Source organism: Hevea brasiliensis, chromosome 16 (assembly GCF_030052815.1).
Source record: "Hevea brasiliensis isolate MT/VB/25A 57/8 chromosome 16, ASM3005281v1, whole genome shotgun sequence".
Classification (NCBI taxonomy): Eukaryota; Viridiplantae; Streptophyta; class Magnoliopsida; order Malpighiales; family Euphorbiaceae; genus Hevea; species Hevea brasiliensis.
In genome coordinates, this window is record NC_079508.1 from 56,154,532 (window position 1) to 56,180,283 (window position 25,752).

General features: G+C 35.0%; 1 protein-coding gene and 1 pseudogene across 1 annotated transcript; one reads left to right on the top strand and one right to left on the bottom strand.

Moving 5' to 3' along the window:
- Nucleotides 1–1,895: 1,895 nt before the first annotated feature.
- On the bottom strand, nucleotides 1,896–3,259 carry LOC110643852 (mitogen-activated protein kinase kinase kinase 20-like; annotated as a pseudogene).
- Nucleotides 3,260–23,199: 19,940 nt separating this feature from the next.
- Nucleotides 23,200–25,541, top strand: LOC110644406 (probable protein phosphatase 2C 24). The gene is made up of 4 exons (XM_021797149.2): nucleotides 23,200–24,068; nucleotides 24,160–24,492; nucleotides 24,749–24,854; nucleotides 24,930–25,541. The coding sequence occupies exons 1-4, from the start codon at nucleotides 23,553–23,555 to the stop codon at nucleotides 25,283–25,285; spliced, it is 1,311 nt and encodes a 436-aa protein (XP_021652841.2). The 5' UTR covers nucleotides 23,200–23,552; the 3' UTR covers nucleotides 25,286–25,541.
- Nucleotides 25,542–25,752: the final 211 nt, after the last annotated feature.

Below are 25,752 nucleotides of genomic sequence, written 5' to 3' on the forward strand. Positions count from 1 at the left end.
CAATTTCAATATTTTTTCTTCTTTCTTATAAAATATTCTAACCTCCAGGGTTGTTAGTTATCCCTTTCCTTTTAAATTTGGAATCGCACAACAGAATAATAAGACTAACTTGTAAAAATCTCTCTATTTCGCGGAAAATATTTCTAAAATTTTTTTGAACATTTTCTGTGTTGCAATTGTTTATGTATGATCGTGCTAATTATGAAATTTGTAATTTGAAAGCCAAGACTCTGAATAATCTTTTGAGCTAGCTTTTCTTGTTACAATATGAATTGCAATTCTTGAATTTGCCAATACAGATTAACAATGCTGGTACTGACATAAGAAAGCCAATGGTGGAGTGCACAGCTGCAGTGTCTGAACAATCGTAGCAACCAAGTTTGAATATATATTTTTGTGTATCTTTTGGGTCGCAGATCCTAAGTTTTCTTTGGGCTGATGGGCTCTGTAATTGGGTTGAGTAGCGTACGCTGTTGTTTCTTTTGCTTCTAATCTAGATGGGCCTATTGGGCCTTGAGCCACGCAATGAATTCTAATCATTTAAATTATTTTTGACCCCAAAAAATTAGGCGGTTGTTTCTTTTCCTTCTAATCTAGATTGGCCTATTGAGCCTTGAGCCTAGTAATGACTTCTAATCAATGGAATTATTTTTGACCCAAAAAAATTATGTCCAATTGAAGATGGGCTGGGCTCTTTGGATATCACTCACAAGTCACTAGAAATCTCATTGGATTTCCCTATTGTGCTCAGTGCTTGGAAGCCCATGTTTAAACAGAGCTTTTTAGGTTTTGAAAAGAATGAGAATGAGCTGAACGAGTGCACACATGTTAATATCAATGCACAACATGTTGTACGATTGAGAGTGAGCTGAACAAGGACTTGGAAGAATAGGATGGACTGGATTTTGGGATTGAGGGCTCCCTTTGTGATTGTTCAGTTGCAGCCCAAAGAGAAGAGCTTATGGAGATTGTGTCTTCTGTGTTTGATGGCTAGCTTAACATCGTTGTAAGATCCTTATTCATTTATCCATTTTTCTTAGTTAGATGTCTGTATATCTTGTACATGCAACTCGCCTAATGTGTGAACTAAGGTTTCTATTTGGTACGCGTCATGTTTGTTCATTTATGGTCAACCATGGACTTAAGACATAAGATATATTAAATATATAGATCCCATCATTGATTTAAGACATAAGATATATTAAATATATAGATCCCACGTGATTGTATCTTATATTCACGATAAATCCGGTCTAAACAAAAATTTTCCTTAGAGAAATGGGTTTCTTGTGGCTACAGTTTGGCTCATTTGGATTTTGTGTTGAACAATTTATCATAGGAGTAATAAATCATTGATATGTAAATTTTAAATTAGTCCAACTTTGTTATTATCTCTCACTGGTGCTATGATAAAATATGCATTGTGGAAGAACTAGCAGGCCTAGGGGCAACCATACACGCATGCTCAATCATTACAGCAGTGAACTCACAGGACCTTTCATTATCGAGCTAACTGAATTAGAATCTTCAACAATGAAAAAACTTACTGCATAATATGAAATCACAGGGTCATTGAACTTTGATAGTTGAGCCTAATTACATGAAACTCATTAATAATCACTTCGAGCCTAGTTAATAATTTATTGCTCAAATTGGAGTCTCTCACGCTGGTTTTGAGAGAGTTCATGCAAGGTTCAACTTTAAAAGCATAACAATGTGCACCAGTAGGAATTATGAAGAAAGCTGAACAATGCTCCGCCATATTGGAAGGAATCCTGTTTTGGGGTTGCAAAAGTATCTTTTTTCTCTTTTTGGGATAAATCAAGATTTTATTTATTATTAATAATCAATCCAAGAAAAACTTAACAAATCTAATTATTGTAAAACCACCCATATCAGATAACCAAGAACCTAACCTAAACTTAAAATGTTTAAGTCAAAAAACCTAGAAAACCTCATGAATACATTGCAAAAATATCTTTGTTAATTATGGCAGGGACTAGGGTAGTACTTCCTTGGACTGTTGATTATGCAAATAAGGATCCTGCAAAACACCAGACTTCTCATCTAGCAAAGAGGAAAAACCCTCTTCAGATGACGAGCTCCAGTCTTCATAATAGCCTGAAGCACAAAATTCCTTGTCAATATCAGATAATGTGACCGTAGAGTTCACATGAACTTCACTCAAAATCTCCCCAAATTCGTTGCCTTTTGTGTTATCTAATACTGATATAAAAGGATGATTCAATAGCATTTAAACAGTGAATCTGAAAGTAGGTTTCTTCACTAGACATCGTTTCAAGAAATCCTTCCCATCCTTCGAAATCGCAGGAGGAATTGTAGGCAATTCATACCTATCACCAATCTTTTTCAAAAGTTGCTCAGTGGTCATATATTAGGTTTGACATCCCAAACTGACTTCCCAGTGAACATCTCGAAAACTATGCATCCAAGAGCCCAAATATCTGAGGGAGGCTCCTGAATAGGATCAACCACAGTCTTTGGTGCCATGTACGAAGTAGTCCCTCCCAAGCAAGAAAACAGTTTCCTCTTTTTGCTCTTTTCAATTTTCTTGGCCAACCCAAAATCCCCTATCTTAGGCACAAATTCAGCATTCTCAGAGGACATAAGTAGCACATTCTCAGGTTTCAAATCGCAATGCACATAACCATGGCTATGAATATAAGCAATGCCTTGAAGAATAGACCTTGTGTATCTCTACACATCCAACTCAGGCAACCCATGACCGCCAGATTTCTTTACAAAATCAACTAGGGTTCCTCCAGAAGCATACTCCAACAAGATGTTGTAAACCATCTCCCCATCCTCGGTGGTTGTAATTTCTTCGCCGTAACACTCGAGAAGGAACGGACAGCCATAAAGATGGTTGAAAACCTCTTTCTCCTGCTGAAGCAAACTTGACACAGGGATGTTCGCTGATTTTACCGCCATAACTAGGGGATAAATTCTATTTCTTGATTTAGGTTTCTTCCAATTGGCCAAATAAACAGACCCAAATCCTCCTTTGCCAATGAAACACCCTCTCCATCAGGCCACTCCATGATTATACAAGCTCTCTTCTCCACCTCCTTGTACTTGCTCAGCCATAGCTTTTCTTTTCATCGCTTCTACTTCGTTTTCTCCTTCTGATAAAAGAAAATGAACTTGCAAGGTTTAAGAATATGCATCCACAAAGACGAGGGTTTTGCTTTGCCTTTATACATTGATATTATTTCAAATGCAAGTTTGTTTCCCCTAGTTGCACTTGGATTACTGGCTACTATACTGGCCATTGATTGAAGTTGGAGAACGAGAGACTTCTTAGTACAACCAAAATGGTGTGCTTTTTTTTTTGAAAAAATATTTTTTTAATTGTTTATAAATATTCTTAACCTAAAATTAAATATTTAATTAATTTTTATAATTTTGAAAAATTACTAATTACAAACAGCAATTTATATATAATAGAAATCAATTATATCAATTACAAAATAATATCAAAAGCTCTTAGATTATTATTATTATTATTATTATTATTATTATTATTATTATTATTATTATTATTATTATTATTATTATTATTAAATTAAAAGGCTTTATTAAATATATGAGTCTCACATTATTGTATTTTGAATCTGTGATGGACCTGATTTAAGTAATAATTTTCTGTAAATAGATTTTTCTTACCTAAATTAGATCCACCATGGACCCAAGACACAAGATTGATAGCGGAACTCATTTACTAAATATATAAGTCCCACATGATTGTATCTTGGGTTCATGATGGACCCGTTTTAAGCAAAAATTTTCATCAGTGGATTTTTCTTATCTATACCCTGTTCAACATGGATCGAATACACAAAATGCATGGTAAGACTCATTTACTAAATAAATGGGTAGACACAAATTGCTTGATGAGACTCATTTATTAAATAAATGGATCCTACATAATTGTATCTTGGATCTATGATGGACCCAATTTAAGTAAGAATTTTTCGTTAATGAATTTTTCATACCTAGACCCAATTCGCGATGGACCCAATATATAAGATGTATGGTGAGACCCATTTATTAAATATTTAGTTCCCACATAATTGTCTCTTGGTCTTATGATGGATCTAGTTTGGCGAGAATTTCCCTTAGTTAAAACAGTGTAGAAGAAGAGAATGAGAAAGGCAAGTTATATGGGAAATTTTAGGGTGCTTGAGAAATGAAATGAAACTTTTGAGATTCATAAAATATAATTTTAATTAGGCCTAATCACACTAAAAATCCAAACATTTTCACCGTTTTGCATTTTAATCCAATCATTCCAATTTTGGTTCAATTGACCAAACCCTTATGAATTTAAAAAATTGTATCCAAATTTCAAATTAAAATTGGGGGGCATGTGCCCAATCCTATGTGGCAAGACACCTGACATTTTTTATTATATAATTTTGAGCCCCACTATACACATAGGAAATAAAAAAAAAAATATTTAACTCTAGTTAACCCTTTAACCAAGGGTAAAAATATCATGCAATGTTGAAGAAACCCTAAATTAATTTTTCTCCAGCTTTAGAAACAAAAATAAAGTCTAAACTATTGATCTTTGTTTCATCTCTCTAATTTGTTTGCTCTCCCTTTGATTCGGCTAGCCATTGTAAGGGTGATTTTGCTTTTGTATTGAACTAGGGATGGATGCGAATAGTGCTTCATCGTCGACAGCAACTGCAACTCGTGTTTGTTGTCCTATCTACCATGAGATTGCACCATTGCTTACCTCATTCATATGAAAGAAACCAAGTAGGAGGTCCTTCTGTTATCCGTTGAGGAAGGTAAAGTCTTGTTTTTATGTTTTTTTTTTTGTTGGGTAATGGGTAAGACGGATTAACTTTGGTAATGGGTTTATTTGTGGCAGTCAAACAATTGCGATTTCTTTCTTTGGTATGATAAAGAGTTGGTTCTTAGTTCAAGAGAAAGATCAGTGTTTGACATAATATTCGACAAAAAAGAAAGGCTTAAAGAAGCAATTGCAGCGAAATAGTAAGTTAGGAGTGAGTTGGAGAGAAATTTGAAGATTACTGAGTATGAGCTCTTGAAGAAGAAAGAGAAGGAAAAGAAACTCAAACAAGATAGCCAATTATTGCAAGCCAAAATACAGAAAATGTAAGTGAAGAAATGGAGATTAAGGCTATTTTATGTTGCTACTATGATTATAATGCATTCCCTGCTCTTGAATTTGATGAAAGAAAAAAGCAGCAAGTTGTTGTTTCTTGCTGAAAAAATTGGTGTCTATGTGTGGAAGACTTTTAATTATTAATGTAGTAATGTATGGATGGAAGCAGTACTATGTCAATGTATGCATCAATGTATGAACTTTTAAAATTAATGAGTAAAAGTTTAGGAATTTTTGGTGTGTTAATGAAGCTATTGGCAAGATTATTACTTACAATGTTTATTGTTAATGTTGGATTGACAAGAACAAGATTGAATGAAAATTTGGTCTCTTTGTAGTTGAGGAAAATTTTGACAGAATGTTAACTAAATTTCTCAAGTTGTCATATTAAACTATTTGTAAACATTGCACAACCAATATGAAATGTAAAATTAATCAAAATATTGAAAACCAAATCTGCAATTTGTATTTCACATAGAAGTTGTCTTTACACTGTTTATAGTGACCATTCTATAAACTTTGGTCCATTATAGCAGCAATATGTCATTACATTGTCCATATTACTAACTACGTAAAACACTTATAAAAAAAGAAGTATGAACATCTCTAGAACAACTCACAATTGGTCCACTGTGAAAAAACAAAAAGAAGCAATAATGCACTTTTAACAAAATGAAACTTCTAACTCCCATTTACATTGTACAAATATGGCACTAAAAACATCACAATCAAAATTATAGACTTCATGCTTGATATCTTACTCCATTATTTTTTGGACTTGCTCCTTGTTTGTGGTCCATAACATTTTCTTGGTTGTGCTTGAGAGCCAGTTGGTCAGTTTGTGCTTGAGAACCAATTGGTTCAATTCGTGCTTGAGAACCAATTGGTTCAGTTGTGATGACTGATGTGTATCAATTACATAATTCCTAACCCATCTAGCAGCCTATGCAGTTGCATTTGATCCACTGACATATTCAACAAATGTCTTGCCTGGCATCTATTTTGCTCAAAATGACAAAATCACACAATTATGCCTTGCACATCATTCAATAGAACTTATATTACAATGAATTGAATATGAAGCAAAGAAATAATCAATTGATTACCCTTGCATATATTTTTCATGATTCTTCACTAACAAGTACACTAAATCCAGTTTTAGCCTATGGTCACAAATATAGTAATAAGTGTCATGTAAAATATATTTTTATACACTTAATACAAAACAAATCCAGTATGAAGATTAGTGAAATGAATTCTTACCATTCTCAATTCCTTTGCATTTGATATAGTTGATGTGTTGCCTCTTAGAGTAGATGATTCACTTAACTCAATTGGTGGCCTTGATTTTTTAGGATGTACTCTTGGTCTGCCTTTTTTCCTCTTTCAGTACAAACATAATTAATTAATGCATTTAATACATATTTAATATTTGACAAAATTAAAAAATAATTAAATCATAGGATAATTACATTTGGTAGCTTCTTAGCTGCTGGTTTATCCTTGTTTGGACATCCCCTTTTGTTATGGCCAATTTGCGAACACCAATCGCAAGTCATCTCCATACTAGCTCTACTCAAACTCCCTTTGGTATTACTTTCTTCTTCAAACTTATCTTTTTTTTTTTTTTTTTTTTTGGGGGGGGGGGGTGTGGGGGGGAGAGAGGGGGAGAGATGTGTTTACCAAGCATCATTTTACTTTTAGGAGGCAAGATATGAGTATAATTCACATCAAGCTACATGTTAGCCCCATTCAATGGTTCAATGGCATACTTATACACTGCTAGGTACTGACTTTTACTAAAATAAGAGTCAACATAATCTTCTAAAATGGTGCTTCATATAGAAAATACATGCAATTGCATGTGAGCATGGGATACCAGACAGATCCACGACTTACATGAGCATGATTTCCTATCCATCCATACAATAAAACCATCATCACCTGCTACAACTTGAAACCTGTTACCTATAACAGGTTTGACTATACAATATCTTATCCACAGTTTTGCTTTTTCAATCTTAGTCCTAATCCTAGGACATATGTTATCTTTAATCTTGTTAATCAGTTCATTTTTACTAAACATCCTCTCCATCAAACATGCCTTTATCTCCTCTAACATAAATACTACTGGCATAATCCTAGCCTTACATATATAAGAATTGAATATTACAGCAAGGTTAGATGTTAACATATCTGTTGTCCCTTGTAGCAACCCAAGAGGGAGGAGTAAATTGGGTTCTAATTGCAAAATTAAAGACTAAAAGAAATTTAAACACAAAGAAGAGTAGAGGAAGAATGATGACACAAGAAATTTATAGAGATTCGGCTATTCTAAGCCTACGTCCTCTCCTCAAGGCGCTCCTTGAGAGTTAACTCTACTAAAATTCCTCTTTGAATGAAGAATAAACCCCTTACAATCACTACAAGAGTAAACCCTTACTCTTTTACAAATCCCTTTACACTCAAGAGTTATTTAAAGCTCTATCACACTCAAAATTGCAATAAGTTCTCACAATAACCTTGAATGAACTCTCATGACAAATAATTTACAACTCAAATATCAAGTTCTCAACATTAACTATGGTAGCTCAAGTTCTAGAGAGAGAGAATGAAGAAAATCTTTAGTACACAATAAATTTCCAAAAAGATTGTTGTTGTAAAACTTTTTTTCAGTCATAAATGGTGCTTATTTATAGTTTTTGCAAGAAAATAACTGTTGGGAGTGCATTAAATCCAAAACTAGCCGTTCAACCATCCAAAACTCTGTTTTATCGAGTTACAGAAACTCAGGTTCGGCTGCCGAAGTTATTTACTTAGGCTGCCAAAGGTTGAAGCGCCAAAAAAAAGCTTTTGAAAAGTTACTTTCGGCTGCCGAAGTTCCCACTTTTAGCTGCCGGAGTGTTCTCTTGACAAAATAGCTTTTAACGCTAAAAAACCATGATTTAAAGAATGAATTTCGGCAGTCGAACTTCTCGCTTTTGGTTGTCGAAGTGCTTTCTGGACAGAAAGTGTTAAAAGGGCACCTAGACTTTAGAAATGCGTAACTTTTTGACCGAAACTCAGATTTTCAATTCGTTTGAACCATTAGAAAACTCATTTGATAAACTTTTAAGTGAAAACTCTTTCAAAAAAAAAATATGCATTTCTTAAATGTGAAAATTTTATTTTAACCCCCTTGATCAAGAAAAAGTTGCAAGTAAATACATTAAGAAATTAAGAGTTTAAAAAAAACCGATAACTTTTTGATCCAAACTCGGATTTTTGATCTGTTTTAATCATTAGAAAACTAATTTAATGTATTTTGTAACTAAAATACAATTCAAAATTAATTTTATATTTTTGAAAAATTTATTTAATTTTTCCTTGATAAATAATTAGGTGAAAACTAAGTTGAATAAGATATTCTTAGTACCACATAAACTTGAGCCAACATAATAAATAAAATGAGATTTACAAGATATAAAATAAATAAAAGTTACATTGTAGGGTCTCATAAATGTTTACTTCCTTATCTTGTTATTCCTTAACCTTAATTTGAAGCAATTTGATAATTTTGAATCTAGGGCCTACAAATTTAACATAAACACTTTCAAAGTATATTAGTAACACACTAATTATTTATTATTATCAAAACATGGATTAAGACACCTAGATCCAACAATATCACATTTAGGCCATGTGTAACTATTTTTGTGAGTATGCAATATGCACCTAGTGTACTCTACAATTTGCCCTTCTTATATTATACACCTATTCAATGAATAACTGTTATATTATTAAAATAATGGTAGATCATACTACAAAACATGTTGGGTGCTATTAACAATTCCTTACAAAATATGATTCCTTAATTTCTAATTGGCTACTGTACTAGTTGTTGGTTGAAGTCGGAGAACAAGTGATCTTCTTATTAGAACCAAAATGATGTGCTTTTTTTTTTTAAAAAAAAAAATGCATAATATATTTTAAAAGTATTTATAAATATCCTCAACCTAAAAATATTAAATTAGTTTTTATAATTTTGAAAAAAGTACTCAGACACTGAAACTACTCCAACAATTGTTCAGATACCTAGGCAACTGCCTAGAAATGAGCTTGAACAGCTCATCCCAAAGGATGGTTAACTAATTATGAAAGGTTTCATTCAACCTCCCAACCAATCCAGATCACAGAATCTTCTTTCAGAAGGAATCCTGATGGAACAGTACAGACTTCCTTCCAGCCACCACGGCATTCTACAGGATCCTTGCCTGTATTCCAGACCATGATGGTCCAGCCATTAGAAAAGGAGCAAGACGACTATCCCATTGGAGCAGTAACACCAGACAATCATTACATCTATCCTCAGAAAATAGATGGTCACTGCCCCTGGGATCTCCCAGGTTATGGAGCATGCGATGAAGATTGTGACTGTCGTGACAATTACTGGGAAAATGAATATGACCATCCTCTGTCTGACAAAAATTGGAGGAAGCTCACCAAACAAACAAGAAGAGCCTCTTGCAAGTCACAACAAGTTCTCAGAAGAGACTATCCAGATAGTAGCCCATGGATTGGTATCCATGAGAAAACCAAGCAGAAGAAGCCTCTTCCCATTTATGAGCTTGCCCTTGAGATCATCAGAAAGGAAGGAAAGAAACTACCCCCTCTCAAACCAGTTTCTTCCCCTCCAACTTCACTTCCTTTGGTGCAACCCTGCATGATATTCTCACCTGCCTCTTATGAAGCAGATTTTCCTCCATTAGCACAACAGACCGACCAGCAGACCAAAATCTCCACCAGACCTTTCATTCACTCAACTAAGGTTGATAGTGAAGGTCAGACAACCCCGATCACTCAAGCTGAAGAAGTTTTGAACTGGCAAACCAAGAATGCTGCTGTCCAGAATAAGGCACTACAGCGTATTGATTCCAAGACCAGGTCCTCACCAGGACTCAGCATGTTGATCAAAAGATTGACTCCTTCACTGCTTTTGCCCAAAACATGTACAAGGACTTACAAAGCAGAATTACCTAGCTTGATAGAGATCTGAAGGCTTTGATCCAACAATGGAGATTTGGTGTAGAATTCAACCAGAAGGAACAAGAGATAAGAAGGCTGAAAAAACAGTTGGCCCAAGTTGAGGCAGACTTGCATAAGCCCACAAAAGCTCCGATCTCTTACAGCCCATTTAGCCCTTTCTCTGCTCAAACAACTCCTAATCCTTTTCTTCCTACTCCTGAACCTACTTACTCCCCTTTTGGACCTTTTAATTATTCATATGAACCACCTCCGACATACCACCCATCTCCTTTGTTCAAACCTACTCCAACACCTGCCAGATATGAGCCAAAGAGTCCATCTTCCTCGGAAGAATCCCATCCTTCAAAAAGGAAAATTGATAAAGGGAAGGACAAAATGTATCCTGATCCTCTTCCTCAGCATATGGTGTCTATAACCTCTGAGCCAGAACCAGAAGAAGATTCTTCTAATGACTCGTCTGATGACAGTGAGGACGGACGAATGGATATCACGACACTGCTCATGGCTGATCCTCAGCCAACAACCTCCCAAACAGGTCCTTCACCAACCACAGATTCTACCAGTGGTACTACAGGCCCTACAGGGCCTCCTCAAGACCCCCATATTGAGATCCTTGATGATGAACCAATTCTAAATTTTGGACTACCAGGCGCTCCACAACAGACCATGCCCAGTTCAGGCCCATGGTTCACCTTAGATGATGTTCCCCCATCAAAATGGAGAGATCGCCTTGTAGAATTTAAAGCTTAGCTTGATGTCCAAATGCTCCGGGAAGGTGCTGACTCCCACATTATACTCAGAGAATTCATCTCTCGAACTGTTGGCACATTGCAAGATTGGTTTTCCTCCATTGGAGAATATCAGAAAGCTCAATTTTGCCACCTGACTCCCTTAGAAGCAGTCAACGCTCTCTTTGCTGAGTTTCTCGGAGATGCATCCTTATACAGCAAGCAGTTAAGACAAGAGTTCTTTGATATGCGCTGCTGTTCTTTAAAAAGATCAGACATTGAAAAACACTACCAGCGCATGACTCAACGTTATTATCTGCTTAATGGTTACAATGATGTCAACCTCAGGCATACCTATATTGCCTCCTTACCAGAAGCATTACAACTAGAACTCCACAGAAGTATTACTGCTACTAGAAGAGCAATGAATGCTATCACTATAGGGGAAATCCATCAAATGACTTTGGCCTGTCTGGACAAAATGTGCGAACAACAGAAATTGTTCAAAGATATCATTGACAACAGCAAAGCTTTGAAGAATGTATGCCAGAAGTCTCACCTTGCCATTAAATGCAAGGAAAAGAACTGTGAATGCAAGCCAAAGAAGAAAGCACATTACAAGAAACATCCCTCTGGGTTCAAACCCCCTTTCAAGCAAAAGAAAGGAAGAAGGCCAGTCAGATACTTTCGAAAGAAAAGAACGAGTACAAAGAAGTCTGACAGGTGCTATGTCTGTGGCAATCGAGGTCATTATGCCAAGAACTGCCCAAAAAACCCCAATAAGGCAGTTAAGCTATTACAACACATACAGCAGGCTTCTCACATCTCCCTGGAGCATGATGATGTTGAATCCCTGTTCTCTGAACAGGATGAACCCGATGAAGATACAGTCTTTGCCCTTGGAGTAGACACTGAATCAGAAGAAGATTACTCATTCACTTCAGAAGAATCCAGTTCAGATATTGAAGCCCATTGCCCGTCTTACCTGGCCCAACATATCCAATCCTCCCAATCCACTTATGGCCCAGACACTATCCCAATTCCTTTAGTCCCGATTCATATTCTTCCCAGCAAGTATGAACGGCCCATTAGTGTCATTGGCTTCCTGAATACCGGGGCTCACAAAAGCATGATGAACCCAGCCATCTTACCCTCAGAATACTGGATCCCTCATGAAGAATACTTTAAGGCTGCAGATGGAAATGTTTTCAAAACTAGCCTCATCACTAAGCATCCAATTGGAATCCAGTTCTTCCCCACTTGTATCCTCTGGACTAGGGTCATCGGGTCGGATCTTCCTGACAAGGATTTGCTGATAGGCTTTGACTTGTATCAACAGGCGAAGCATTTGAAGATCCTCCCCACAGGATTTAAATATAAGAGGAATTTTCAGCCATTTACTTCTGTCCCAAGGTTATATTCTTTGGCTGATGCCTCAGCTGAATTCCAAGAGCACAAGGAGCTCCTCTTAAGGTCCTGTGTTGATTCCCATGCACATTTTCACCATCACCACCCCCTATGGAAAAACCTGGAATTCTTTGTCAGTCTTCCATTTAAACTCAATGAAGATATCAATCCGACAAAGGCATCACACCCGGGAATGAATCCTACAGACTTGGCTCTAGCCCAAGAAGAGTGCAGACAGCTTCTCCAACAAGGCCTCATAGAACCCACTTCCTCCCAATGGGCCTGCCAGGCCTTTTATGTTGAAAAAAGATCGGAACGACTAAGAGGGAAGAAAATACTTGTTATAGATTATAAGCCTCTGAATCATTTCCTCCAAGATGACAAGTTCCCATTACCAAAGCCTGAAGCCTTATTCACCCAACTACACGAAGCCCATATCTTCTCCAAGTTTGATCTTAAAGCTGGTTTTTGGCAATTGGGTATTAACCCCTCTGATAGGCCCAAGACTGCTTTCTGCATTCCTACGGCCCAATACCAATGGACAGTCCTTCCATTCGGCCTTAAGACGGCCCCATCAGTTTTCCAAAAGGCCATAACAAGGATATTTGAGCCCATACTACATAGTGCTCTTATTTATATAGATGATATACTTCTCTTCTCCAAAGATGTTACGGCCCATAGGACACTCCTCTCCACATTTCAACAATTGGTGAATTTCTATGGAATTATGCTATCAGAAAAGAAGAGCTCACTGGCCCAAACTGACATCGACTTCCTTGGAATGAAATTCAAGGATGGAAAATACCAATCGGGACCTCACATTGCAGAAGAATTATTGAAGTTTCCTGATAAGGACTTGACAGTAAAACAAATACAACAGTTCCTTGGTATCATCAATTACATCAGGAAGTTTATTCCGCATGTGGCCGCCCACACCTGCCAGCTGTCAAAGATGCTTAAAAAGGATGCCCCACCATGGAGGGAAGAACAGACATGTGCAGTTAAAAAATTAAAAGAAGTGGCTTTAAACCCGCCACCACTAAAGATTCCCAGCATTGGACACCGCATCCTTCAGACTGATGCTAGTGACACCCACTGGGGTGCAGTCCTCATCGAAGAGATTCAAGGAGAAAAGTATATCTGCGAACATGCTAGTGGAGAGTTCCCAGAGCCTCAAAAACATTATCATTCAGTCTACAAAGAGATACTAGCTGTCAAAAATGGAATAAAGAAATTCGAATTTCATTTGATTGGCCACCATTTCACTGTGGTCATGGACAGCTCATCCTTCCCAAAGGTTCTAGACTTCAAAAATAAGTCTCTTCCTAAACCACAATTACTGAGGCTTAAGGACTGGTTCGCCAAGTATAAATTCACAATCCAGCATATCAAGGGGAAGCACAACTTGGTTCCTGACCTCCTATCCAGGCCAAAAACCCTTCACCTGATCCAATCTTCCTCTACACTCCCTTTGATCCTCATGGCATCATCTTCATCCTCTCCACATACTCCTTCTCCAATGCACAATTTCCTAGTTCCTACTCCGCATGCTTCTCCTGATGTTCACCAAACCAGCCTATCACAAAAATGGCTAAGTTCGCAAGGGATCATCTATTTCACTACCTGAGTGCAAGAAATACCCTAAGGGGATTACTCCCCTCCTCGACTGTCTTTATCCCTGACAACCCTTTCCTCACCTGTTTCAGTATCCACCCTGGCAGAGAACTCATCCTGGAAGAACTATGACTCCTCTGGTGCATGGTTACTCTCTATTCTACAGGGATAGAATTCCCACTCATGGCCCTATATCAGTATGTTATGGACAACACCAATGTAACTCTCTGTCAGTTTCTGGAATGGTTTAAGCCCATTTCAGATGGCGCTACTGATCAAGCGCATCATAGACACCCATGGAATAGAAGATGTGCCCATCGCTACTCAAATTTCAACATCAGAACCATGTTCTTTTTTCATAGGCCTTTCTCTAGAAGGCCCGATGGACTCCTCTGGACCCAGAATACTGAATATGAGTGGAGGACTTATGTGGGATCAATTATTGACAAGGAGGCCATGGGACCCTTGAGAAAACAACTAGCTGAATATCTTTGTGAAATCAAAAGCTATTATTGTCTGGTACCTCCCCATGTGAATTGCACATCACTTGGTCCCATCCAGTCTCTCACTGATGAGCCTATTGACTGGACCCATCCCATGTGGCAAGATTCCCAGGATCCAATGGACACAGAGTCACGAGATGCCATTCAAAGCACTAACCCACCTTCTCCTGTACACAGACAGTGGCCAAAGGACTTTTTTGGAATCGACTCTGATGACTCTGACTATGACACCCTCAATCTGTCCACCACCCCATGATAAAAGTTAAAGTTTGTCAGTTAATAATGTAATAATGTGCCTGTCTTTATTTTTGCTTTCCTTTATGTTAGTTTAAGAGTGTCGGTAGCCAGTTTCTAACCGGTTGCCTGTAATGTTAAGAGCCTCCTCGCCTATATAAGGAGTTGCTCTCTTCAGTTGTAATCAGACTTAGTTCCCTTTTAATAATATTCTCTGAAGTTCTCTTCCATGGCTTTCTAAACTCTTCTTCTTCTCTCCAAAAACCTTTGAACATGTATTATACTCTTATAATCAGAGATATGTATGCTCTACACTTGCCTCTTTGAGAGGATCCTGTGTATCAGAAATATCTTTGTTTTGACATTAAGGTGCGACGGTCCCGTTATCACATGTATAATGAACAAAAGGGCACAGCCAAAGAGTACCTATGGAGAGGGAAGAGGCATAGCATGAGTTCATTATATGTGTGGTAAGGGCTCCCTGCTTATCTTGGTATCAGAGCCTGATTATGTTTGTATTATACATACTTCACTGGTGAGTAGGAGAGAAATCTTCAAACTCTGGTATTTCTCTTAATTTCTGTATCACTGTTTTCTGCCATCTTCTCTTATCTTGGTATATCGGCTGGAAACTAGTAACTGCTTGATTCCTTCCTAGAAGGTAGAGCGATCTCTAGTCACAACGCCACGTACCAAACATGGCTTGTCAAACACCTAACCCTGTTTCTGAAACTCATCTTCAGACCCCTTCTCCCTCTGAGATTGTTAACCTCACTTCTTCTCTTTCTTTTTCTTCACCACTTCGAAGAACATTATCCTCCAGAATTGATAACCTCGTGGAAATATCCACTTTACCTGAAGATGCTCAGGTTGGAGAATCTCTTCTTCCTCTTCTCAGTCCATACAACATCTACAGACGATCTGGATCTTTGACTAGATCTATCAGATCTCTCATTTCTTCCAAAAGATCTTTGTCAAAAGAATATGTTCAGTCCTCCAGAATGGATCAATGCTCTCTCCAGAGTTCATCTGCTGAACAGTACGTAACCTTAGAAATCCCTCCTCAGCTCATCCCCAGATGGAGGCAAGAAGGGTTTTCTCATCTTCACTTTGGAGCTGTTCGACTTATCCTCAGTCTACATGGACGACGAGGACTTCCAGTAACAGCAAGAGTATCACTCCTCGATACGAGGTTTTTACAGTATGAACATGCAGTGATAGGGACATGCCTTACCACTTTGCATGCAGGAAGTGTGGTATTGACGTTTTTTCCTAACTACAATCTTTCCCTTAGAGATCCACATCTCAGCACTGCTTTAAAAGTCCAAATCCAACTCACGGGTGCAGCCCAAGTCACATCTTCCATGATAGCTACGTTACACCACCAGATTATCCACAGGTTGCAAGATCATGCAGTAGATCTATCTCAGCCATCTGTATCAAATGATGCTCTGCTTTAGAAATTAAAAAAATATTAGTTTATTATTATTAAATTAAAAGGCTTTAGTAAAAACAATTTAGAAGAAGAGATTGAGAAAAGCAAGTCATATAGGAAATTTGAGGATGCTAAGAAATAAAATTAAACTTTGGAGATTCATAAAATATAATTTTTATTAATATTTCTTGCAATTTTTATTTTAAAAATTAAATATCAATCGTTAAACGTAATATCAAATAAGTGATATTAATTTCATATCTTTTAATTTGTTGCTTCCCAAGTAGGGGTGAGCATTATTCGGTTCAAACTGAATAAATCGAACCGAATCATATTAATTCGATAATTTGCTTCAGTTTTTAAAATAATTAGATTTGGGTCGGTTCGATTTTATATTATAAAAATTTCAGTTATTTTAATTCGGTTCTGTTTTAAAGAGAAAAAATGATTAAATTGAACTGAATCAAATAGTAATTTTATATATTCAAATCGAACCAAACAGAACTAATTTTTGAATTGATTTATTTTTATGAGAAATTTATGAATTATATGTAGTTATAAATTGTTTAATTTCATTGATTAATGATTATTAGGTTTAAAACAAAATCAAAATTAGACCAAATAACTTTAAAATCAAGTCTAAATTAAAAAATCAATAAAAAATAAAAACTGATAAGTTTGAACTGAACTGAACCGAAATAGAATAGTTTAGTTCGATTTGATTTTTCATCCATTTCGGTTCAGTTCAATTTGATTTCTAAAATATGTTTAAGTTATCATGATTTAATTCGATTCGATTTGAACCGAATGCTCACCCCTATCCCCAAGTGCCAAAAGAGACAAAGCAATCCAGTGGATATATATAAGTTGCATTAAGAAGCAGGAGCCCACCATTACTCCAATGCATCTAATAATGTCTTGGTACTTCAATGGTTAGCGTATAATTGCCTTGCGTTATTTTTTTTTTTTTTGTGAGAATTTTTAGTTGAAGAGTATAAGAATTGGGTTGTTAACCAAAGCTTATTGAGTGATAAATTTAAAATATAAGTATTTAAATTGAAGAATGTAAATTAAAAATGTTTCTTTTAAATTTGGGCATCTAGTTGGATTGCTATTATATCTACTACGGAGCCAGAAATTTAATTTAGGGGGTCAAATTAAAATATATAATTTATTAATAAATCATTTGTTTAGATATTGATTAACTAACGATGATAATTCTATATAGTGATAGAATTGTTTCATAATTATAAAACAAAAATATTTAATAAATATAATGATAAAAATGAATGCTTTCATTTTTTTTTAAATTAATTTGTTAAAAATTAAATAGAATTGCTATTAGTTTAAAAATATAATGAATGATTAATATCGTGAATTGCTAAACCTAAAATATATTGATGGCTTAATACTAAAAAGTTTGTCCGATTTATCTCAAATATTTTTTTTTAAAAAATTATTTGATTTAAGATATTGATTAACTAATGATGATAATTATATATAGTGATAGAATCGTTTCATAATTATAAAATAAAAATATTTAATAAATATAATGATAAAAATAAACGCTTTAATTTAAAAAAAAAATTAATTTGTTAAAAATTAAATAGAATTGCTATTAGTTTAAAAATGTAATGAATTATTAATATCGTGAATTGCTAAACTTAAAATATATTGATGGCTTAATATTAAAAAGTTTATTCAATTTATTTCAAATATTTTAAAAAAAAATTATATAAAAAATTTAAAAATTATATAAAAAAAATTAAGTTAAAATTATAAATTTAATAAAATAAATGACATTGTTTAATTTCTAATATTACGAAAGAAATTTTTTTTTCTTCTAACTTAATTATGAAGACATTTTAGTAAAAAAAAAAACTAAAATAGTAATTGAATTACAAAAAGAAAGCTATTAATGTTTTATATTAATAAAAAAAAGTATGTTAGAATTTTCTTTAATGATATTATCTAATAATTTAAATTTTAAAGAATAGAAACTATAATCGTGGATTTGTTAAATGAGCAAGTGATAAAATAAAATTGATGAAAAATACAAGGTTAAGAGACAATAACGATTTTGATTTATTTTTAGCACGAGGATTTGTATTTAAATCTTAGTATCATTCTTTTAATAAAGAATTTATAATTTTTTTTTAAATTACTATTAAACCCAATTAAAACTTTCAAAACCCTCAAAAGTTTATACTCATCAAAATTTAATATAAAAATAATTTTTTTTAAATTACCATTAAATCCTTAGAAGTTTTCAAAATTTCAAGGGCAATGCTCCGCTTGGCTCCAGCATGGCACCGTCCATGCTACTAATTCGCCCCAACAGCATTTGTGTTCGGAGAAGGTTAAATTTTGCTGCTTCTTCTGCTGGCAATCTTTTTGCTATATTTGGGATACTAAGTCATGCCATATTGTGGAGGAATTGGCAGTATTGGAGGAAAAAATGCACACATGTTCTAGTAATGAAGCCCAGCACAATAATCGCATACATAAATGGGAAGCGAATGAACAAAGTCTCCTCTTTATTCAATGGGAAGCTTAAGATCCTTGCGAGTCCCCCTTCTTTTGGCCTGAATTTATTATCAAATACTCAAAATTATTCATGATCTTTCTTTGCTGGAGAATTTGTTCAATCTATTGTAGTTATAGTTATTGAGGTTCTGGGTTTTGATAAACAATGTCGGAATGGGAAATTTGGAAAACCCACTATGAAGTACATCCAACCATTGTTGCAGGGTTGGGCCTCTTGATCGAGGTCTGTCTGAAGAACTTGACGCTTGGGTTCTTCAACCGAACGTCAATTTAACTCTTTGATCGATTCAGTTAACTATTTGACTTTTAGATTTAGCCATTTTAATAATTTAGCTCTATTGAATTATGTTAGATGTTTCGAAAATATATATATATATATTAGATGCGGTCCATTAAAATTTAAATTATAGGCCAACTCATCTTTAAAGACAAAAGACAAGAAAAATCAAAGTCAATTAGATTGACAACCCAACAAACAATTTTACCTAATTAGAAATCTTATGCTCCAATGAGCAGGATCAATGGGTGCCCACTTGAATCACTTGTCCAGCGCAGAGGTGGCTCAAACTTGAATGTAAATGGGACCTATTTCTTCAACTTTTGTTCAAATTTGGTAACATTTCTATATTTCACCGTCACCTACATCCTTCTTTAGTCAAGAATGGCAATGGATGCTAGCCGAACTTCTGGTGAAAGTGCTGCTGCTAAGGCTACAAATCAAGAAGGATCAAACCTTTATCTTATAATTTTTTTCTTTGAAAAAAAGAAAGAGAAAACTATATATAAAATAATCGGAGCCTTGTGCAAAGTTAGGGTCGGGACCTGGAATTATGACACGCAAGGGTTACTCCGTTCCGTAGTTGGCTGGTCTTCGTGCTTCATCATCAGAACAGAATCTATGACCTTTGAATTTTTTTTTTTTTTTTTTTTTTTTAAATTTCCACCCTACGTCTATCCTTTCAGATTATAATAGTTCCATACAAAAGCGCATCAATTTTGATGGCCTATGTCCTTCTACCGAAATAATTGAACTTCTTTTCCAAAAAAAGTTTAAATTAAAATTTAATAAAAATACGGCAGCATGAAATTTGTAATAAAAAGATAGTGCTTCGTATCAAATATAAAATTTGAATTACTTTTATTTTAAGTATAATATATATTTATTATGATGTAATATAATGTAATATAATTAATTATATAATATAATTAAAATTATAATATAATTATTGATATTTTATTTTAATATTTAATTTATTTATAATATTAATAATAAGTGATGATGATTGTTATGATTAATAGTTGAGTGATAACGATAACAGCAGTTAAATAATAATGGTGATGACAAAATGATATAATAGCACTGATAATAATCTGTAATCAAATAATAGTGATAGTAATTATGATAATAGAATAGTAATATTGACAATAAATTAAATAAAATAAAATAAATAATTATAATCATATTTATTTTTATATATAATAATTATTATATTATTTTAAATAAAATTAATTATATTATATAATTAATATTTTATTACATTAAATTTTTTTATAATTAAATATATAATGAAATTATGATTAAATAATTCATTCATTTATATTTTTTAATAAATTTTTTACTAGATAATTTATTTTATTTTTTAAGAATATACTTTTTTCTGAATCTTAAGTGGTTCTTAATTTGCATATGCAATTTTAACCAAATTAGATTAAAAAAAAAAAAGTTTTAAGGCTTCATTTTGCCTACCCCAACTTCGTGAATAATAAATTATATATATATAATTACTGATTTGAACGTGTTCGTCCTCAATTCATATTATTATTTGCTGATCTCTATCTGTTTTCCCCTTTCATCATTACTTGCTTTGTACAAGCGAGCCAACTTCAACCACGTGGATTTCTAAGAGCAAGCTTAATTTAATTTTTTTTTAACGCTTCAAATTTCAACTTATTATGAAATAATCTAATTCGTAATTTTTTTTTTAAAAAATTAAATTAAACATTATCAATACTTTCATAATTTTTATATATTAACTTTTAAACTTTCTTTTATTTAAAATTATTTATTATATTTAAAAAATTAATAAATATTAATTATAATATTACAGAATTTTTTATTAGGTGCTTAATTTTTTTAAATTATTTCTATTTTTAATAATACTTAATAATTATTCTTAAAAAAACAATGGCCTAAAAATAAATTTTTGTTTTACAAGGATTACTTGGATTTCGAAAAAAAACAGTGACTCTGAAACTCAGTCAACTATTTACATCCAAAACTCAACCTCCTCAAATTCATGCAATAACCAAACAAGCCTCTATCACCATGCAATCACCACCACGGACCACCCACTCCGCCGCGACAGATTATTCAAACCATCACCCTCTCTCTGCGGCTCCACATCTCATCAACCACCACGTACCGCCTCTTCTCAATGTGTCTCTCTCTTTCCACCACGTATCCACTTCCTCTTTTTCCCTTTCACCAAGCACTCTGGCCTTTCTCCACCACCGGCACCACGTGTCCTCTCTCCACGTATCACGTTCCACTGCTCGTCCCCTGTTTGGCTGTTTCAGTTTTTAATGGTTTCTGGTAGGCTTTCAATTCCAAAGACAATGAAGGAAAAAAGAAGATCACCGTCTAACCATATAATCTAGCTCAACTCAACTCCACTCCGTTGTAAAGTAAAGTAACCATGGTTAATTCTGATTTTGCCCCTGTTTGTCAACGTGGCGCTAACCTTTTGCCTGCTGTCAACTTCATGCACAAAATAGAGTACAACTGCTGGCCAGCCTGATTTTACACGTGGAGCGTTTGCTATGGGTCTTTTGCCTTCCCTACATTTTTCTCTAGTGGCCCCTATTCACCGTACTGTCCTATCTGTCACTGCACACGTTGTCCATTTGTTTCCTTACACGTATCATGCGAATCTACTTGAGTTGATTGCATTGCTGCCGGGCCTGCCTTTGGGCCCAAACTATAATTCACAATTTCTGTGGGGCTCTTTTCATTATTCACTTTTTATATTTGTTTTTCTTAAAAAAATATAAAAGTGATAAATATTTCAAATTAATGGATTAATTACTCTAAACAAAATATTGATATGATGCATTTTACAGTTATTAACTGTCCAAATCAAGTAGGACAGGTTGATAAAATAGTAATTGATTATGATATTTTAAATGGATGCATAATAATAATAATTAAATATTAATTTTAAATTAATTAAATTGATTATAAAATTTTTTGTCCTCATTTTTAAAATATAAAAAAAAAATTGTAAATTAAATTTGAATAATATCTCTGAAACATTTCCTTTTGTGTACATGCGTAGAGGCGTAGAGTATCGCTGGTAAGGTCTTATGCTGAAACGTGTCAAGCAAGAAAACAGGTAGGGTCCATGCATTGGGTGCGACATGGACACGTGGAACTGAATGGAGAAGCCTCGCGTCAGTTATTCTATTGGCGGTCTTGGATGGATTGGGACTCGTGGGGCCAAAAATGTCAACGTCATCAACTGAAACGTAGTGGAATTTGTTTGGGCCAGAAGACCCCCGAGGAATAAAGTTGAAATTTTTTATAAAAATTGTCTATTCATTCTCGTATTCTCTGATTGCGACACGTTTTATCAGCTTTTTTTTTTTAGCGAGTTTTATCACTGTTAAAGACAAGAATATAATGTCATTTTATTTTTATTTTCTCCTATTATCATTTATAATTCTTTCATTTTAAATCTTATCAATATCTTTAATATTATATATTAATATAATAACAATTATAGATTTTATAATAATTATTAATTATTTTAATAATTATATATTAATAATTAATTATTTATATAATAACTTAAATATAAATATTTAATAAAAATAATTATTAATTCAATTATTAAATATAAAATTAATATATTATTTTTTTACTTAATCAAAATATTAAGTACTACATTAAAAAGTTAAGAGCGTAATATTTTATAATTTATTTTTTTAATTTTTAGTCATTTACTTAATTTAAAAGCTGTTGGCCATGAGAGTTGAAAATAAAATTATAGCAAAATCTTCGGGAAAAAAAACCATATTACATTTAATATGTGCAAATGAATTTCTCTTTTCAGATAAAATTTTATAAATTAAAATTAGGATCAAAATCATTATTATGTTGTAAAAATATATAATATATAGATAATTTAAATTAAAATCCCATAACTTGTCCGCAACTTTGAATTAAACAAAACGATAATTAATATATTTAAATTTTTTTATTGAACAATTCAATTAATTTTATAATACAATTGAAAAGATATTTTAAGTTTAAAACTTTTAGAAATATAAATTAAATAAAAAAAATAAAACACTTTTTAAGTTCAAAGTTAAAAAACCAAGAGGAGGTGGTGGTATGGGAGAGGACCACATGCGTGTGAGGAAAGCAAGCACACAATATTGATCGTGGAGAATTGTGATTGGGCCAAGTACTTTCTTACCGAAAACAGCATGTACACGTGTTCGGGTAATGAAGTCGAGAGTTAAAGATCTAACGGTGGAAATGTGTTCGAGGAGGGCAGTACGTCACGCTACAGATAGTACCATTGCCCGTGACGGTGACGGGCAGGCAGCCCGTGGCGACCATACTCCAACTCTCAAAGCTGAAAGAAAGAAAAAATATGGCAGAAGAGGCCTCTCTCTCCCTTCAAGCCCTCGCTTCAGCGCGCGGGCCCTTCTCTTTCATCTCTTGATCCCAGTTTCAAAAAATCTGGAAGGAAGGGAAGATTTTTATCGTGGTCTTGATTTTAATGGCGTGGGACTAATAGGTAAACAAGAATCATTTAACTAGATAGGAAATAAAACAAGTTGTTGAAAATCTTGGTTGACAGAGATAAAGAGGAGTTTATTTTGCTTTCTTAATGGCTGAGATGTGCTGTGGAGTGTTGAGTGACGGCGAAGCCTCGACGCCGTGTGAAGAGAGTTCGAAAGCGGCTAGGCGGAGGAGAATGGAGATCAGACGGTTCAAATTCGTGACAGGTGCTGCCCCGACCTCGCCCGAGACGGAGGAAAGAAATAAACGCCAAAAAATAGAAATTCACACGGCGTCATTGCATGCTTCTGGCGGAGACGACTGCGAGGACTCTGTTGTGGAACGCCAAGATGAAAGAGTCGTTCTCAAGGTTGAAAATAGAAAATCGGAGACTAAAGAAATTGTAATTTCGAACAAGTCTTTGAGTCTGATTCTAAGTCCTTCCATTTCATCACCTGCCATAGATCCAGACTTCTTTCCAAAATTCGGGGTCGCTTCAGTCTGTGGAAGGAGAAGAGATATGGAAGATGCAGTGGCAATTTACCCTTCTTTCTGTCGCAAAGACGAAGAATCCACCATTGAATTGCATTATTTTGGCGTCTACGACGGCCACGGCTGCTCTCACGTATGTCACTGCCCATGTTTGAGCTAAATTCTCTCTTCCAGCTCTAGGGATGATAAAAGATTGAACCTTTTTTTTTCTTTGGTATTTTCAGGTGGCAGTCAGGTGCAAAGAGAGATTGCATGAGCTGGTGGAGGAAGAATTGCTAGAGAGCAAGGAAGCAATAGTAGTGGCGGCTGCTGCAGAGTGGAAAAACGCGATGGAGAGGAGCTTCTGGCGGATGGACAAGGAGGTGATAGCTTGGAATGAAGGGGTGGTTGGTGCTAGTTGCAGGTGTGAGATGCAAACCCCAGAATGCGATGCCGTCGGATCTACCGCTGTGGTTGCAATCGTAACCCCTGATAAGATCATCGTGGCCAACTGCGGAGACTCTAGAGCCGTCTTGTGCCGCAACGGCAAACCCATCCCTCTCTCTAGTGATCACAAGGTTCGCACTCCTCTCTCATAACGCCAAATGCTAACGAATTGTAAATAGTGATCACAGCTATCTGAACCCAGTCTTTTGCTTGGGTTGGTAAAGCAATAGACTTTTTTCGGTTTCTTTTATTTTTTCGTTTCGATTTTCGTAGCAACCAAACAAGCGCACAAAATGTGTGTATTCCCGTTCTTAAATTCTTGCATTGCGAGTTTCGAAGATTTTTTTATTTTATTAACTTGGGTATTCTCCGGATGCGTGGTGACAGCCGGACCGTCCAGACGAGTTGAACCGGATCCAAGCCGCCGGTGGCCGTGTGATATACTGGGACGGTCCACGGGTTCTCGGAGTTCTGGCGATGTCAAGAGCCATAGGTATTTAATTTTTGTATGGGAAAAATGGCGCCATTTTTAGAGTATCTCACATTTTTGTGATAAAAATTCGCATAGGTGACAACTATCTAAAACCCTATGTGAGCTGCGAGCCGGAGGTGACGATAACAGAACGGACGGCGGAGGACGAGTGCTTGATACTAGCCAGCGACGGGCTTTGGGACGTGGTGTCGAACGACACAGCATGTGGAGTGGCGCGTATGTGTTTGAGAGGTAAAGGACAGGTGCAGCAGTCATGTTCTCCGCCAGAGAACGAGGTGGTGGGCTGTGGAAGTGCAGCCAGCAGCGGATGCGGTGAAATGTCGGATAAGGCATGCTCGTATGCGTCGATGTTTCTGACGAAGTTGGCTCTGGCCAGGCACAGTACTGACAACGTGAGCGTGGTCGTGGTGGATCTAAGGAAAGGCACGTAGCCATGAACTTTTTTAATTTTAATTTTTCTTAAAATGCTTGGTTAGGGAGGGGGAGGGGGGGATTTTTCGGATGATGAGAAGGGTTTTGGAGATGAATGCAAATAGTGTAACGAAATGGGGGATGGAAATGAAATTTGGAGTGAACCAAAAAGGGTGTAAAAAAAAAGGTCGTCGTTGTATTTGTCCGCCTTGAAGTGAAATCAGCTTTGGCGCTATATAGTAAAAAAGTAAGTGGATATAATTTTCTTTTGTTTAATTTTATTACTCTGTTAATTTTCTTTGTGGAGATTTTTCAGGCAATTTGTATGATAAATTATTCGGTAATTTGCACCTGGAATGTTTTTTTTATTATTATTTTTAATATTTTAAATTAATTTTTATATAGTAAAATTCAAATTTAAACATATTTTTTAATTTAATATTGATATCTTTGAAAGAAATTAGTATAATTTATTTTGTATTCAATG